The sequence below is a fragment of the Talpa occidentalis genome, unplaced genomic scaffold (assembly GCF_014898055.3).
Source record: "Talpa occidentalis isolate TD23 unplaced genomic scaffold, MPIMG_talOcc4v2.1 talOcc4.11, whole genome shotgun sequence".
Classification (NCBI taxonomy): domain Eukaryota; kingdom Metazoa; phylum Chordata; class Mammalia; order Eulipotyphla; family Talpidae; genus Talpa; species Talpa occidentalis.
The window spans coordinates 28,286,829-28,305,563 of NW_023601104.1; the positions used below are offsets into that span (position 1 = coordinate 28,286,829).

An 18,735-nucleotide genomic window follows, 5' to 3' on the forward strand; every position below is an offset into this window, starting at 1 on the left:
TTTTTTCCTGAAGAACCAGGTAGGGAATGCCATCTTGTCAGTCAGGAGGTAAGCTCCTATGACCCCTGCAACAGACTGTTGATGAGCAGAACCAGTTTGGCTGTTAGCCCTCTATTCATCCTTTAGTCATGATGTTAGAGTGGATAATTTCTAATGATGAATTTGGAAAAAATCTGTTTAATCTTTCCATGGAATGCATATTAATTCCATAAACATTTATTAAGCACTTATCATGTGCTGGGCACTGTGCTAGGGCCTTGAGAGTCAAAGGTGCCTATGACAATGTAGTTCTTGCTGTCAAAGGGAAGTAGGGGAGATGCATCCCTCGTAGCTAATGTTTTACTGATACTGTATTGTGTGTGCACCTGATGCTTGCTTACCACCACAGGTAATAATATCTGTGTGAGTTAAAGGACGCACATGGGTTTTGCAAAGCACTCCTGATTCCCAGGCACTTGGCTGGATTTTTTTTGCCCTGCCTGACCTGCTGCTAAGTTCACACTTGTGAGTACTGAATCATTTTTGCTGTTCCCCTTCACCATTAACTTTTTAATCATAGTTCTTTCTAGCCAAAGTATTCAATGTCCAGCAATAATCCAACTGCCTCTGCCTCCTTGAAGAACTAAAAAGGGATTCTTACAGAAATGATCTGATTTTGTTGTCTCTCTACTCTGCCTGCAGAAGGGAGCATGATCATGTGGCCTTAGTAGACTGTTATCCACGTGGAAAATCATCTCACTTCCTTTGCTCTTTAATGCCTCGGTTTGTTCACTTATTGCTTTCTCAGAGCTTCTTGTTAGCTGGCCCTGTCACAAGTTGTGGACATGGGGGACTAGGACAGTCTCTCTACTCAAACTCTGCCCTTGGGCTCCTCACTCACTGAGAAGAGAGATGAGGTACCCAATGGGGTGATAAGATTTTTAAGGAAAACCTGATAAAGTCAAATTGGAGATGAGATGAGAAATAGGACACTCAGCTGCCTCTCCTCCTATTCCCCTCCTTTATCTGAAGATAGCTGGCTCCCCGTGAACAGGCCTTCACTTCCTAGACAGTGACAAATGGGCACCTATTTACCTGATAGGTTTAGTGTGTAGAGTCTGAATGTTCAGGGTGAGCCCAGTACCTGTGCACAGATACCATGGAGGGTATGACCCTGGCTTTTGCTTTTGAGACCCCTGCAGATAACTCTGACCCAGTCAAAATGGGTTTTATGTTGTCAGATGAATGATCTCCCTTCCTCTCTTGGAGAAGAGTAGGTAAGGGTGGAGAGAAGGGGACGTTCTTTCCTGGGTTTTCTTTGAAAGATCAAAATAGTTCACAGGAGACTGAGATGTAAACACGGATGAATGATAGCTTTTATATAGGCCCATATTTTATGCTGACATTTGGTTCTGGGATGCATGCTGTTATCAAACAGGATTGTATTTTGCCTGCTGAGAGGCGACCAGACTAAAGAAGGGGGTCGGATACAGCAATTGTAACTGGGTACAGCAGTCTTCCAGTGGTTCATAATGGAGTCAGTGGCTGCTGGTAAAGACAGGACAGGGATGCTGAGTAGCTCTTAGTCTCATGAAGATCCAGGGTCCCAGTGAGCTGTGGTGGCCTGGCCTGGGGTCTTGCCTGCTGAGCACACCTCTGTCCTGTAGGGGAGTGTACAGGATGTCTTCTGTTGGGCACAATACATTGGTTGGGCAGGGTGCTTTGACAAGTCCCAAGGCAGGGACCTATTGTGGTGTCAGCTCTGTCCCATAGGGTAAGATTTTCCCCTTTGCGTTCTTGGGTTGAGGGAATCCGAGCTCTGGGGTCATAGCATAGGTGCCATGATCCATTCTCAGATAACTTGGTATCTAGAAAAAACCTTTTATGTGACTTGAAAACAATGAACTCAGGAACTGTGTAGTGATGGAGTTACTGGAAGGCTGGCTCCATCTAGACCAGAATCTTGTCTCTAATAGCATCTGGTACTGAATGGATACAGGAGTGGCTGAATACAGTATGCTGCTTCTCCAACCCCTATGACTAATACGAATAACAGACTCTGACCATTTACTTTCTGTGTACCTTTGACTTGTATTAACTTACTGAATTCTCTAACAACATTATAGGTAGATCTATTATTTTAGATATATTTTGTAGAGGAGGAGAGTGAAGCAGATTACAGTCAAGTAACCAAGTCAGGTTCCTGAGCTGGTAAGGCAAGGGCGGGGAGAGAGTTCTGCTCAGCCCTCACCAGGGCAGAGATCCGAGGGGAGGTTGCTCATCTTGGCCCATGGTGGGCATTTCTTTTGAAGAGGAAGAGGCCTTGGCTGAGCGGGACTTGTTTGTCCCAAGGTGGGCTGGAATGAGCCTGGGCAGCCTTCTCTGCTGCCATCATCCTCAGCTGTTTACAGCTCCCTGGGACTGAAGTGTTTACTTTCAAAGGAGAATGTCTGGCTTTCAGCTCTGGTTCTGTTGGCTCATCTTTTGCAATAGATGACACAGATGGGTTTTTGGGTAACCCAGGTGACTTTCACACATATAATCAGTGCATAAATGGTCAGAGAAGAGATTATGAAAAGGAAAGTGTATGTTTTGTAAACATATGCCCTGTTTGTTAGCAAAAAAACTAACAAGGCCTTACGAGCCAACAAGGTTGCATACATTCAAATTGGGGTAAAAGAAAAGAATAACAAGCATACAATTAGAAAACAGAGACAGAGATTAGACTTGAACAGTGCTACAGAGGAGCACACGTTTGGCTCTGAGCTCTCTTGCAGCCAAATCAGGAAAGGAAACCTGGTCAGAAATCAGCAGAGGGCAGAGGATAGAGCAAAGAGCAGTGAGGCTTGGGGGGTGGGGGGTGGGGCTGTCCTAATGCTGGGCATCCCTGAAAACCCTGAATGGAGAGAGAACTTTGATCTTTATCATGGCATGTTGTTAGTTGTGTGTTTTTCTCAGTGCTGGTGGATATGTAGTGACCCTTCTCACCAGTGCTGAATATACATGCTCATCTTCAGTTGATATTTCTAGATTGCGGTATGCTTTAGTCCCACCCAACTTCTACCTTTATGTCAGGACACTTAATTACTTTTCACAAATATCTCCTTCTGTGTGAGTAGTGCTGAAAACAGCTCAGTGCCTCATCAACCTAGGGTGAAGATTAAATCAACATGCACTTTGATTTCAGTCCATGTTCAGTTTTCTGATATGGGTGATGATCTTGCATGATAATAATGATAACAATACTTTGTCTTTATTCATACTTTTATAGTTTATAAAGCAATTTTTAAGTACTTAATTTGTATTTTTTTTTCACATTCCTGTGAAGCAGATTGTTTGTCTTGCTTCGTGCTTGGGAGTTGTAAATGTTAATAAGAGAACTGAGAGCAAGAAGAAACTGGAACCTTCTATTCTTCAACCAGTGTACAGCTGTCTTTGCAACTAACTGCTTTGGTTTCCTTTTGTTTTGTAGAATATGCCTCCATGTAGTCATATTGATGCTTTTTGCAGTAGTTGTTTTGGAGTGATAGAAAAGTTGAGAAAATGAATCTCAAGTGTCCTTCACTCTGTTGAAGATCTATTTTGCATTCAAATTAGTGGTCTTCATTCTGTGGCTCCCCCATGAGATGTTAGGATGAGACAAGGGAATCCTTTGGCAATAGTTGGCCAAGTGTGAAGTGTCTCCTGGAATGCTCCTTTCTCGAGAACTGGTCGCTTCCTTCTCTCTGAAGAGCACAGAGGAGAAACAATGGGCCAAAAGGCCTGAGGTCTTGGCAGATCCGGGGTTGAGCTTGGACCACAGATTCCTGGTCCAGTGCCTTTATGTGAACGAAGTCTTGCTCACTTCTCTCCCACAGATCCAGGAGGTAGTGCGGGATGGGGACAGAATGGGGATCATGTGTGATGAGGTGCCTGCCTCCAGGCAGGGCACTTAGCTGGCCTGTCACTGCTTCTAGGGCCTTAGTGAGGTGGAAACCACATGAGTATGGATATCATGTTGGTTTGGAGTTAGCAGTCACCATGTGATGTGTACTTTTGGATAAAAAATCTTTGAAAGCATAAATCACAGCTACCACCCCTTCTACCGCCCCATCTCACATGCTGCTCTGGCCTCTTATCTCTGCTAACCTCTTACTGGCTTTGCTAGAGGTTTCCAAGTTGCTTGACTCAACTTGCCAGTTGTATCTCAGGTCTCATCTTCCCTGAATTGGGGTGAGCCTCTAGCACAATTGATCTCACCCTTCTGCTTGGTACACCTTCTTCTGGTACTGTCCTCTCTGAGTTCTGCAGCCTCACATGCCACTTCCTTCTCCTTGTCCTCATTTTAGAATGATGTCACAGGATTCCATCCCCATGTCTCTTTTCTCTCTTGCCCATTCCCTAATGGTCTTTCTAGTCCCAAGGATTTAAATAGGATGACCCTCCCCTGTTGTGTCTCTGGCATTGTACTTGACTGCCTAATTCACTCCACTGTATACATTCCCAAGAAACCCATTAGAGGTCTTTCACCCCAGCCTATGCCTCAGCAGCTTCCTCCCCTCAGCCGATGGCTTCGTCATTTTTCTAGTTGTTTTGCGTAGAGATTGTCCTTTGTTGTTACATATTTTCTGCTTTTCTCCTTCCCTTCTATTTCCCAGTTTTCCAAGCTTCTGTCCTGTGTTTCTCCATACTGCTGCCCCCACCCCCTCCCAGACTTTCCTGCGGGCTCCCTGTGTCTTTGTTTACTCCCTTTCTCCTTGCTCCTGTGGGTGTCTTCAGCATCTCTCTGAGATCCATTGTTCACCGTCCTTTGGTGACATGCTGTAGTCATCCTGTCACACCTCTGTCTGTCCCTTTGATTGCATCTCTCTCTGCTTGGCTACGGGGGGACCATTCATTTGCTCTTCAGAAAGCCCAATATTAGCTAGATCCGGGCAGCTTTCACACAGGGATGCCTATTCCATTTCCTATTCCTGGGGAAGAAACGAACCATCCTATCCTCTCTGGTGCATCCCACAAACAACATCTACAGCAACATAGTTTCATGACCGTTTCCACTGATTTTTTATCCCAACCACGCTCCTGAACTCAGTGGTTTAGGAGACCCCAGAATTGTCACCAGCCCCAGAGGACAAACTAACCTGAAGAGGGACTGATATAGCCAATTTGTCAGTTTCTCTCTAGAGTTTAAATTTTATTTCCCCCAATTGATTAAATAGGCCTATAAAAAGAGAGCTGGTAAGAGCCTTTTATACATAGCTTTAAAAAAGTCAGTAACATGGTAGATGGAAAAATCATTGGATTTTTTAAAAACTCATTTGCCATATCTGCAGTGCAGCCAACTGCCCAAGCTGTAGAAAATTAACTTCAGTTGGGGCACATTCCCAGTGAACATTGCTGTTTGTTGAGAAGCGTGTCTTGGCATTTCTCAAATAAGAAATATTTTCATAGGCAAAATCCATTTAAAATGTAAGCAGGGGTTAAAATGACTTTATAGCTCGATGATCTAAATGACTGCTTCATGAGACTGTGTGCACCCTGTGAGCATCTGTTTAAACCTGTCTTCTGTATCCAAGCGACCAAATCACCTGTTGTTAGGGAGCCAGCCATCAATCAAGCAGGCTAAGAAGCGCTGCCCTAGAGGCACCTACTCTCCTGGCCAGCCTGTGTCCTTTCTCCTTATTGGCTCCCCCATTGCTCCTTAGCACTTGCATTCGTAAGTGGGAAAGAGGTATAGAGGGAGCTGGGGTCCAGGTTTACTACCTGTAGATTCTCTAATAAAAGGCAAGGAAGAAGCATGAGCTTGAGATTCCCAGATATATATTACCCATGCTGCTCTAGGGTTCTAATAGCTATAACCTGTAAATTTACCAAGATGATGGTGGGGTAAGTCTGTGCAGGGATCTCAGGTTAGGGAAGATTCCTCCCTGGGTGCCCTAGGCACGCATCAATAGAAGCTACTTGGGGTGGGGTTTATGTATGTCACCACTAGGTAGAGTAGGTAGTAGACATAAGCCAAAAACCATCAATTCAAAGGAAATACACTAGGGCCTCCCCGGTGGCGCAGCGGTTGAGCGCTGGGTTGCGAGGCTGCCCGCGGCCTCCGCAGCACCGGTTCGATCCCCGGCTGCTCCCCCGCCATGGGAGGAGGGTCCCACAGGGCGCGCAGACCTCTCCTGCCGCCCGCTGCTCCCCTCAGCGGTGTACTTCGGTCCTTCTGCCTGCTCTGCTCCCCGCTCTGGCTCTGGTGAATTCTCTCACCCTCCCGCACCTCTGACTGTACCCAGTGCTTGCATAAATAAATAAATCTTAAAAAAAAAAAAAAAAAAAAAACAAACAAGGAAATACACTAAATTATTGGGCTTAGATTTTAAAAAGAAGTCATTTACAAAATTGTTCAAACCTAGTCTAAGCCTGTATATTTTCTAAAACCATTGAACTAGACAAGAAGCATAATATCCATTTATCTCAACAGAGTACCAGTTGAATTGGCCTTTTCTTCACTTTGAGACCCCTGAAGAGTAGGAAGCTGTAGTAGCACCCTTAGTGTTTGAAATTGGCCTTTCTGGCCTCGTTACCTCTGCATTGGCCTAGCATTGATACTTGCTCAGGATTCAATTCCTTTATGACTTATGCAGGGATGAATCATTGTAGCTACTTTATTTAGATGGAAACTGAAGCAGAGTGGCCAAAGTGTCTTGCCCAAATTTATACAGTCTCCCAGTGGTGGAACTGGGCCTGGGAGCCAACACTTCTGGTACATGATGTGGTGGAACAGTTAATGCCTTGAAGGGCACCAGAGCTTCTTCGGTGGGGATGGCATGGGAACACTGACACTGCTGCCAGAAGCTTCCTAAGGATGTAGATGCCTCAGGCTGTCTGCCTCTCACCTGGAGACAATCTGAAAAAGCCCACTCCTGAGGAGTCCCTTGAGGAACCCCAAATAAGGGGGAGGCTTGGTGAACTTCTGTGTTTCTCTCCTTCTGAGGGACTCGACTTGCCACACTATAGTAATCCTAATTCTAAGACTGTATGCTGCTGTCTTTTTTGAAATATTCAAAATCCATTTTAAAATCTTGCCATGTGAAGCAGTCTCTTTAAATTGCTGTTCTTTATTTCTCTTTCCATTTTAAAAGCTGATGTGGAGTCTGGTGTTTTTCCTTAAGTCAAATCATCATCATGAATATCAAGGTTTATCTGTTTGTGTCTTGCAGACATTCTGAGTGAAAGTCTTCAACCCATTTTGGAAAATGGTGGCCCTGTCCTTAAAGATTTGTGTCCGCCACTGCAATGTGGTGAAGACTATGCAGTTTGAACCATCTACAGCCGTGTATGATGCGTGTCGAGTCATTCGGGAGCGGGTACCTGAGGCACAAACCGGCCAAGGTAGACCATTGGTTATTCACTGGCTTCTGGAAATGTTTGCATGTCCTTTGCTGAATAGCTAAAAAAAGAAACAGAGGTCTCGAAGTGCTTGAGGCTGTAGGCATACATGCTTTAAATGAAGTTTTTTAGTCTGAATACTACTTGCTTCCTATGTGAGGCTTATGGTGATGGTGACCATGTCTGCTACGATATTATCACACCTACCCCCATCAGCACGATCCTCCCACATGTCCGCATCGTGCTCTGCAGTTTATGAGTCACTTCATGATCTACCAGCTCATTTGCCCTATGAAGTACTGATGAAGCTGCCCAAGCAACCAGCTTTTCTCCATCCTGAGCCCTGTTTCACATGCAGGAAAATGCTGCTCTCGGAGCTTAAGCAAGATTGGAACTGCCATCAGGATCCAGGCAGGCTTTATATTTCAAGTACTTTAGGGGCTTTATAAACTTCATCTCAAACATTTAATTAAAAGACATTTTGTGATACAGGTTTAAATGATTGACCACCATTAATCTGAGTTTAAACAAAAGCCTTTGGTTGTTTTCTATCTTCTTTTTGTTTTCTCTCTACATTTAATTTCTTTCTTTAGTTTGACATTTGAGAAGTTGGGATTATTCCCAAATTGATGTCTTTAGTGTGAAAGTGAATAGACCTTATCTTAGAAATTGGAAGTGTAAACTTCAAAAATAACATCAAGGGTAATTATAATAGGATGGGTCTTCTCAAAAACATCTGTTTCTCACAAAACTTGGTGATCTTTTGGCCTAAAAGCATTATTTACATTTTTTGAAACACTATTATTTTTAGCTTACTCAGAAACAAAAATAAAGTTTGCTCATAGCCTCAGTCTCAATTCAAGAATTGGTTGTCCAGTCATTTTGGTATCTTTACTTTTCTATCACTGTTTTTCTCCCAAATTTAAAATATCTTTGGATGAACAGCTATTGTCAGGAAAGTCATGATGTATATTTTCTATGTTATTCAAAGAAAAAAATACATCGTGAATTTTCCAGTAACCCATTATATGGCTCTGGTGAAGGTATAAACCTTTATAGATCTTGAAGTTGGTTTTCTGAGAAATAGCAGGAGCACTGGCCCGCATCTGGGACTCTGATGTTCCTTTGAATCACATTCAGGAAGAGAGAAGTCTTTAGGCAGGAAATGAATATTGCTCTCTTCCTGACACCACCCTCTTTTACTTCCTGGGTCGGATTAAGGAATTTCTCTAGAGATTGCAGAATTTAATTTTCTAATGTTACTCATAATTTGGTGGTAGTGGGGTGCAAGGTATTCATGAGAACCTCCTACTTATCTTTTATAATCTATGTTGGGATGATGGAGGGGTGATTTGAGGTATAAACATTCCATTGGCCCCTCTTTGCCCAAGAGACCTTGGACTTAGGCAGTCACTTCATTATGAATTCATTCACTTAATTAATTTTTCCACAGCTGCCTGGGTTTCCTGGTTCATTTTTCATAATAAGAGATAGGGAAAGCCAAATTCAGTCAGAAGGAAATTTGCACTGCCCTATTCCTGATGTTTCCCAAAATTATAAACAGCGCTCCTGCCTGCTGGTTTTAAGGAACGTGAAGCTATCTGTGGGCATTGTTTTTGCAGCTCCACCCGTACTCCTCATCTGCTTTTGTTCCAGTGGCTGCTGGTACGATCAAAAGGAATCATTTCTCGGGTAAAGAACACCTACCTGCTTTCTAAGTCAGCAGGCTCGGGACCTGGGAGCCAGCTATGGCTTCATCACCACTTCGTCTTTCATTTTTTCTTTCTGTTTGTCTTCCAGCTTCTGACTATGGGCTGTTTCTCTCAGATGAAGACCCCAGGAAAGGGATTTGGCTGGAAGCGGGTAGAACACTGGATTACTACATGTTACGCAATGGGGTATGCTGCTGATCTCGCTTCTGTTCTTTCATCACTTTGTCCCTGGGCCTTCCATAGAAGCGAATGTTATCATACTGAAAAGAAGAGAACCAGCCATCGATTTTGATTCAAGGACATTTATTAATAGTTTTAATGTAATGCACTTTGTAAGGGCTGTTGAGGTAGTGGTAGAAAACATCAGCAGTCCAAATTTTTGAAAGTCCACAGAGTAATTAAAGCATCATGGAGTTAGCGGTTTATACAAGTTCCAATTACTACTGTTAGACTGGTTCGCTGTGAAATAAGAGCGAGCATCTTCCTGTAAGTATGTAGGGAAGTAACCCTGTAGCTGAGGGTAATACCAAAACTATAAGGTAGCTGGAGATTGACTATTAATCACTGTTTTTGTAAAATATGTATTTGAAATGTGAGTTTAATAACTATCAGTCACAGTAATAACACCAAAAAATGATTGTTGTTTTGGAAGTGAGGAAAAGCAACGAGTAAAATGTATTGAACCCAAGATGTTGGGTTTTGGTATTTGGAGGGGATATTTGGTATATTTTTTTCTTTGAAAAACATAGAAAAACATAATAGATTGACCAGTATTTCACAAAGCAAGAGTGAAGTATGTGGCGCCAATTAATTTTGCCCTCCATATTTTTATTTTTAAGAAGTGTTGCAAAAAAACAAAATAGTCTTGTTTTACAATAACTCCCTAACTTATTTCCCCTTGTTTGGCCTTGTCATTATTGTGAAAACCATTTCTGCCATGATATACAGCTATTGTGGAGAATTACGGGGGTGTTATTTATGTCCTTCAAGACATCTATATGTTGAAAATTGCTGATAGCAGCACAGGAGATAATTGCAGAAGCATGCTAATACTGCCTTTTGAAAAGCAAGTCAGAATTTTCCTCTGTTAATTCTTATTAGAGCAGATTCCTCCTCGTCTTTTGGGAGGACGTATGCGCCTTTCATTTCACAGAGGTTCATTTTCTGTGACTGTGAGCTACAAATAGTACTTTGAGTGCAACTCTACTATCAGATCTTTTTTTTTTTAAAGATTTATTTATTCATGCATCCAAGAACTGGGGTACAGGCCAGATGTGGGGGAGGGTGAGAGGATTCACCAGAGACAGAGCAGGGAACAGAACAGGCAGACTGACTGAAATACACTGCTGAGGGGAGCAGCGGGTGAGGCAGGAGAGGTCTGCAGCGCCATGTGGGATTCTTGCTGGCCTGCCAGCCTGGATCGAACCTGCGCTGCAGAAGTTGTGGACAACTTCACAGCGCTGCGCTCAACTGCCTGTGCCACCAGGGGAGGCCCTCTACTATCAGATCTTTATGAAATCTTTATGGAAGCAATTGTTTAGCACTGGAAATTTTGCATTAGTGATAGAAACCTCATGAAATCTTTCATGGAGGAAATCAGAGTCTGTTGGGAAAAATTCCTTTTAAAAAGTGTGTTCAGGTGTGTTTATAGTTTCCTGGGTAGCATGAAATGTTTGTGTGATTTTGCCCTAGGATATTTTGGAATATAAAAAGAAACAGAGACCTCAGAAAATCCGGATGCTGGATGGATCTGTGAAAACGGTGATGGTGGACGACTCCAAGACTGTTGGGGAGCTCCTGGTTACTATCTGCAGCAGGATAGGTGAGTGTTCCCCTGCCTTGGCTCTGGTTTTCAATTCTTTGTTTCACCCCTGTTTGGTGTGTAGGTGGTGTATGTGCTCTAACACAGAGATTTCTCCCAATTCCAGAAAGGATGTCGATTCTCCCAATTTGCAGGCCCCACTAATGGCATTGTAAACACCAACTTTTCACTAAGTCACAGTTAAAGGGAGAGTTTTTATTTTCATTTTAGGCACTTACAGGAATTTTCATCCTGAAAATGATGTTTTTGAAATCATGTACTTCAATCTCTCAGCTATTGCTGGGACTCTGGCACTGACTTACAGAATCTTCCTGAAGATTCATGGTGAGAGTCTATATAAGATTTAGTGACCTAGTCTCCTCAGAGAGCAAGTCTTCCTTCATAGGAAGTCTTTCTAGTATTTGAAGAAGATAACTTTTTTTTAGTCCCTTCAGCCACTTACTGTTTCTCATTCTCATGCCTTCTACATCATCTCTACATTGTTCTTGAACGTTACAGAGGAGACTTGATCTTGACAATTTGAGTGACTTCACTAGCTGAATCTCATCCTGGTAGGCTTATTTGATGTGTGCTCCTTGGGTGGCCCCTAGATGCTCAACTTGGATAGGCCATTTTCTTTTCTTTTTCAAAAAGATTTATTCATTTATACATACAGGAACTGGGACACAGGCCAGAGGCACAGGGGGTGAGAGGATCCACCAGAGACAGAGTAGGGAGCAGAACAGGCAGACTGACTGAAATACACTGCTGGAGGAAGCAGCGGGCTAGTCAGGAGAGGTATGCTGCACCATGTGGGTCAGCTCCCTGGCCAGAGATCGAATTCTTGCTGCAATGGCTGCGGTTAGCTTCATAGGTTGTATCTTAACACCTTGCGCCACCAGGAAGGCCCCGGAAAGTCCTTTTTCTATCCTTTGTCACCAAGGACCCCTTGGAGTATTACAGGCTTGAAGCAGAAAGGAGTCGATAATAAGGCAATTATTTAAATTGTAACCTAATTTCTGTCTTCTAGGAATAACAAACTATGAAGAATACTCTTTAATCCAAGAAACAATTGAAGAAAAGAAAGAGGAAGGGACGGGCACACTAAAAAAAGACAGGACGCTGTTGCGAGATGAGAGGAAAATGGAGAAGTTGAAGGCCAAGCTCCACACAGACGACGACTGTGAGTGTCTGAGAAGGAAGTGTGATGGAGACTTGTGTTTCCCACATTTCACTCCTCTCCCTTCCATCTGTATATTCCAGGGCTGGAGTTTTTGGTTTTCATTTAATCTGCAAAGATACTGACAGAAAAAAAGCTGACTGTAATACCATTTCACATCCAAAAACTAAATCTCTTAATATCAAAAATACCAATCATGCTTGCATTTTCTCCTAACATTTTTTTTTAACAGTTAGTGTGAGCTGGGCTCCAAATCAGGTTGGATGCTATGCTGCTCTTACCTCTTTTAGTCGCAGGTTTTTCCCCTCATTTCTTTTATTTTTTCCTTACACTTTATTTTGGAGGAAGAAACCAGACTGTTGGATATATAGTTTTTCACTGTGTGAATTTTGTTTCTTGCACATTGGCAGTATCATCTAATGTGTTTTTCGGTTCCTTTTAGTTACTAAGAGCTGGAGGCTGAATCAGATTCATGTGTGATTTTTTTTCAAACTGAGATAACATTAGTTTACCGTATGTATTGATTTAGGGGGATAGGGTCATACCTCCTCAAATATATGTCGTCATGTCATCTACTATCAAAGCATCCATAGTCCATTTGGTCCCCACCCCACCTTCCCTGTAATAGCCTCAGTTCTTCAGTCAGATTTCTAAGGTTTGTTTCGCCAGCCTCTTTGTTTTGTTTTTCTGTATTCAGTCATATGAGTAAAATCTTCCATGCATTTGTCTTTCTCTTGATTTTCTTCATTTGGCATAATCCTTTTTAGTTCCATCCATGTTGTTACAAATAACAAGAGTTTATCTTTTTTATAGCTGAATAGTATTCCACTGCAGTTATATACAACATTTTAATCTACTCCACTGTCAATGGGTACTTAAGTTGTTTCCATAACTTGGCTATTGTAAATAGTGCTGCGATAAACAGGACTGTATGTGTCCCTACAAATTGTGTGTGTATTGTTTTTTTTAATAAGGGCTCTTCCTTATGTGCCCTTATGTATTTCCATCAGGAAGTTATATGTGGTTATCTCCTTTTTTGTGATGTCGGTGGCCATTGATAATCGCGTAGGTCCATTATTTCCTCAGGTCTTCCAAATGGTAACATAATTCCATCATAGAAAAGTCCTTTTCGGTGTCCACCCAATTAATTTATGGAAAAACCAATGTGTACACCTCATGTGTCCCCAAAGCCTATGCTGTGTGTACTCAGCTGTCTGGTTCCTTCTCAGGGGATCTTACTTCATGCACAGTTCACTTTGATTCTCCAGCCTCTGTCCTTCATTGCTTGTGCTCTTGCTGCTGCATTGGGAAGATGTCATCATTCTCATTACGTTTATTGATTTTCGGTGGGACTTTTATTTCCTCTAGCTCTTTCTCTATTCTCTTTTTTTCTGACTCATTTGATTTCTAGTTTCATACTTTCTTCCAAATGGGGCTTTAGTAGACAAATCCTCAGGATTTTTATTACGTGTATGATCCTCTCTCAGCTACTGAGGTCAGTCTAACACATTCCCTGTGCTATATTGTTGCTTATATTTTAGTGAGGCTTATTGTAAATACTTACCCACATGTGTGTTAAGCCCAGGGAATTGGGCCTACCTGGTGGCACAGGCAGTTGAGTGCAGCGCTGTGAAGCTGTCCGCAGCCTCTGCAGTGCCAGTTCGATCCCTGCCAGCCTCCAAGCATCCCACATGGAGAGCGGACTTCTCCTGTCTTGCCTGCTGCTCTCCTCAGCAGTGTATTTGTCAGTCTGCCTGTTCTGTTCCCCGCTCACCCTCCCGCGCATCTGGCCTGTACCTCGGTTCTTGTATAAATAAAATAAAAAATCTTAAAAAAAAAAAAAAAAAAAAGCCCAGGGAAGAGTGTAGGAATGAGAGCTGTGACTGATGCTGAGGAGTGATCCATTTCTGTGCACCTAGATACCAGGCAAATGTTTGTGGGAGATCCAGCTGAGCCATGGACAGGATCCTATCAACTCCCCCTTCTTAGTGTCCTCTCTTCCCCTCCTCCCCATTACTTTTGTTTTCCTCTTTTCTACTTAGGATCAAAGGTAACTCATCATGCTTAGAATATGTTAATTACTTAATGAGACTAAAGTGTCTACTCTAATTTAAAGGAAAGTTCTAACTTGGTTGTCCTGGCATATTGTAAATTTATTGTGGTGCTTTAGCTAACTTGAGAATGGTAAGGAATTTTCTCTCATTTGCTTCACGGGATGGTATATGTAAAATTATTTTGCAAAGTTAAAAAACACAACTTTAATATAAAGATTAGCTGTAACTAAACATCACATATTATAGAAATCTGCATCTGCATCTCACTGCTGTTTTGATAAATCCCTGTTCACTAAGAGGAAAAATAAACACTTCTTTCATACATCTTGTCATGTTGCAGTAAATTGGCTGGACCACAGTCGAACATTTAGAGAACAGGGCGTCGATGAAAATGAAACGTTGCTGCTTAGACGGAAGTTCTTTTACTCGGATCAGAATGTAGACTCAAGGGACCCGGTGCAGCTGAACTTGCTGTATGTTCAGGTACAGTATTTAGTCCTCAGACACTGGGGTTGCTGAGATTTCAGGAAGCTACTGTGTCCTGTGAGCAGGAGCTTGGCTCTGCCTTGCTCTGTGTTTGTGGTATCCAGTTTCTAATGGGCACAGCTCATGGGTTCCCCACACATATTCTGGGTATGGTATAGACAAGTATTCAGCATGAGAGGCAGGATCTCCAGGAGAGGGCCTCTCTTGGCCTTGCTTTGGCCTCCCTGATTAGAACCTGTGGCTGGTGGTTTCTCTCTTCCTGGCTTTGAAAGGCATTTAGCTGGCTTACCATTTTACATGCACTAAAGTTTTCTTGGTTCACATCTTAGAATACAAGTGAATGTACTTCTCATTAACTGAAAGCTGTCCTCTCAATAACCTTTTATATCCTTATTGGAAACTGTTTAAACTCATGCAAGTCCTTTATCTTACCATGTTGCGGTTTCCCAATGTGTAAGATGTATACTTGGCTCTAGATGAACCCCCAGTGCTTCTTTTTGGTTCAAGGAAAAGATCCATATTTCTTTGTTCTTATCTCCAGCTCCTCCTTTTCTTTCATTCTTTCCTTCCCTTGATTAATCTCGCTCCCCATAGACATAGACAGGGGTCAGAAAAATGCAGCCATGCTGTCTGCCTGAATTTATAAATAAAGTTTTATTGTAACATTGCTCATTCATTTATGTATTACATGTTGGTAAATCCCCTTACACGTTACATAGTTGTTGACATGTTGTCCGTGGCTGTGCTCATGTGAGCAGAGACTGGGATAACCCATAAGGTCTAACTAGGCCTTTACTGGAAAAGTTTGCTGAGCCCTGTCTAATTGGATGGAAGAATGGCATGTACGGAGAGCTAGGAGGAAAGGGACAGGAAGGGAGCTAGTGGGACAATAAGAAAATGCTTGTCTTGAGGTTCAGAGCATAGCTTAGAGCATCCATCTGAGAGCAGTGTGGGGTCATTTAACTAGAGATAGGAAAAAGAGAAAGAAGGGGAATAATTAGCAATAGCAGTGATGGATTAAGAACCGGGAGGGGAACCACAGATACAGTGTGTTTGCAATTCTAGCTTCTAAGTTTGTGCATTGACATACCATTTCCTCTAAATATCTGCAGTATTGGATATTTTCTCTCTCTCTCTTCGATTGCCTTTATCTTGACATGGAGATTGGATTGATTCTATTTCTAGATACATTCTCTGTTAGCTTTGTGACTTAGGGCCATAAAAAGTAAATTGTCTTTCTTTTTTCCTCCCCTCTGACGCTAGTCATTTCACAAGGATTTCCTCTTGCCTCTATTTTGCATGCTCACTTCTCCCTTCCTAGATTATACTCAAACTTAAGTTTTAATACACTCGATATTGCTGATGCTTTCTGTGTATAAGCCATTTTGGGCAAAGACTTTCCATCTGCTTTAGTCCTGTGCTACTGTCACCTAAAGCAGCCGGATTGTATCACTGTGGGTTGCTCGGCACTTTTCCCTTGCTCCACGGGGCGGGTGCATCTGGGTGCAGAAATATATCAATGGATAATGTATCTTCCCCCCAAGCGTCTGATGCTTTTGCTTCCTCTTGTGTTTCAGGCTCGGGATGATATCCTGAACGGCTCCCACCCTGTCTCCTTTGAGAAAGCTTGTGAGTTTGGTGGATTTCAAGCCCAGATACAATTTGGACCTCATGTAGAACATAAACACAAACCTGGATTCTTAGAGTAATTGATCTTTTGTTTTTCTTTTTTCCCCCTTTTGTCGTCTCCTCTTTTTTTCACTATTTAATTTTGAAGCGCCTATGCAAAATGCACACTCTAGTGCCACTCAATTATGGAATTATTAGCTTTTACTCAGTTAAGTACAAGATCAAATTTGTAAACCTTGGGGATAGCAAGAGCCTGGAACTTCAGTGCTGGGATGACTATGAAGGTCATCTCCTCCAAATTCAGCCAGCGTGTGACTCCCTCTAGTCTACAGTCTGTATGTAGTACCCCCACCAAGCCATTGTCTAGCCTATTCTAGGATATCTCTGGAGTTAAGGAACTCGGACCATTAGAACATTCCTTTTCAAAACTGGATCAAATTTTATCTTCTTTCCTTTCTTTGTATGAATGACTCTTGTACTAGAATGACAGTACTTATTGTTTATGTTCTGTATTACGATGTTATGAATTTTTCATTGCTCGATTGCTCACAAAGTGTGATACATACATGAAGTGCTTGATCCCCTCTTTTCACCCATTTAGTCATTGGTTCTCACTGATAAACTAATAGGGTATTTTTTTCTGATTCAATACTCAAAAGAAAATTAACCCTACAAAGCATCATGGCCCACAGTTCATGGGACTTAGGGAGTGTATACTAAGATTTTGTATATTTCTTGCTTTGATGACATTCCTTTATCACTCACTACTTCCCTTTCCTGCTTTATCTTAGTACAGATGAAACATTTGACTGAGAACACACACACACCCAACACAACGCAACACAACACCTCACGCCAAAGGGTCTTGACGTGATGACCTAGAGTCTAACTTGTAGAGACTTTGAAAGTGGGACCAGATGTGAATGCTGACCAGGGATAAATGGATGTCAGCTTTTCTCTAGGTTATGCCAGCATGACATGTGTTGAGAAGATTATACATTGTGTTGTGTCTAAATATATTGAGGGGAGAGGGTAATGTAAATGCTTATTCGGCCTTTGACCCCATTTTCATTTTGGTGGAAACTAATTGGGATCAGCATATACCCTGGAATAAGAAGGAAATGTGACTTTTCTCCTGGTAGCAGAGGATGCCTGTGCTACTGTCCTGCTACACGCTATTTGGGCTAACCCGAGTTATTACAAAAAAAAAACTTTAGTCTTGGGTAATGAATCCCCAGGACCTTTCCAAAGTGATGCTTTGTTCAATAACATACTGTACGGTGACCCTGAGTCTCTCTGGTGCTGAGCAGATCCTGTCGCTTACTTTGCTCTGTATTTTCCAAATGAGTCCTATGGCTAAGTGTCCTTCAAGCCCATTTTTACCCAGTTGGTCTGGTTTTCTTTGTGCAAAAGCAGCAAGAAGCTTGCCTTTTTCTCAGATCTGTGACATAACATGTCTTATGAAAGATCATGAGCACAGGATTCTTTAAGGAGTTTCATATTCCCACATTCTAGCCTCACAGCTCTCCCCTCAGACAAATTTCGTTTCCTATGCCTGTGGATTATAGCAGTGGAAATGAATAAACACCAAGAACTGGTTAGGGCCTGGACGAAACAACGTATTTTCTGTTTTCTCTTTTAATGACTGATGAAGAATGGGAGAAAATGGAGAGCACGTTTATAAACCAAAAATTTTTTAAGTAAAATGTTTACCCATGTTTAGATGCTTATAACTATAAATCTAAGTGGTCCCGATGAGAAAGGTGATCCAAACGTAGCCGTCTGTTGACTTCCTTAACAGATGATGATGCTATACTTTCATTAATGCCTTTTCTCTTGTGCTTTGGGTTAGCTAATCCTCGGGGCCATCTGGAGAGTTGAGAAAGCTGTATCTTTTATGTAATAGATATGGAAGAAGAGGCATAAATCTGAGAACTGATTTGTTCAGTTTGTCTGCAATTTGTTTCTGACATGTGACATTGGGCCCTACCACTTGCAAAGGGATGCTTAGTCTCAGGGCAACATTGCCTTTTTCTCTGCTCTCCAGCTATGCCGCAAAAGTAGGAAGGTACTTAAAAATGTCATTATGAGGTGCTTTGTGTTACTGGTTGTGCCGGCTATATCATGGCAAATTCATTGTACCACTCACCATTTGTGTGGAGATTATAGACAGTGTGAGAAAATTAGTATTGCTCACATGGTGTCTACTGCAATTTATGGGCCTGTCGAATGTGGCTTCCCTGTACTCCATTAAAGATGTCCCTTCTCTTAATAATCTAGGTAGCCAAGGTTAGACAGTTGTATTCAGTCAGTTTTCTTATTTCTGATTATAATGCAAATACCATGTCTCTAGTGGTCTCTGTTCTCTTGCTCAGATTCCAAATTAAAACAAACTTATTATGCCTGCTGGCAATTTTTTTCCTTATGAATTTGATTTACTTTATAATTAGACCAAACCTAGTCTAGGTAATGAGGCATTTTCATTTAATGTAGATGTTTAATTGTGTACATTATTGCACATACCGTACAGGT

At 42.1% G+C, this 18,735-nt stretch overlaps 1 protein-coding gene across 14 annotated transcripts in view; it reads left to right on the forward strand.

Annotated features, from left to right (window-relative positions):
* Positions 1–18,735, forward strand: part of TLN2 (talin 2) — a 451,133-nt gene that overhangs the window by 263,386 nt on the left and 169,012 nt on the right. For all 14 annotated transcript variants that reach the window (XM_054687829.1, XM_054687842.1, XM_054687839.1 and 11 more), the window contains 6 exons: positions 7,173–7,344; positions 9,142–9,239; positions 10,746–10,875; positions 11,885–12,037; positions 14,429–14,571; positions 16,152–16,279. In XM_054687829.1, coding sequence (XP_054543804.1) covers positions 7,209–7,344; positions 9,142–9,239; positions 10,746–10,875; positions 11,885–12,037; positions 14,429–14,571; positions 16,152–16,279 — 788 coding nt within the window. In that variant the 5' untranslated portion in view covers positions 7,173–7,208. The remainder of the gene's footprint in view (positions 1–7,172; positions 7,345–9,141; positions 9,240–10,745; positions 10,876–11,884; positions 12,038–14,428; positions 14,572–16,151; positions 16,280–18,735) is intronic.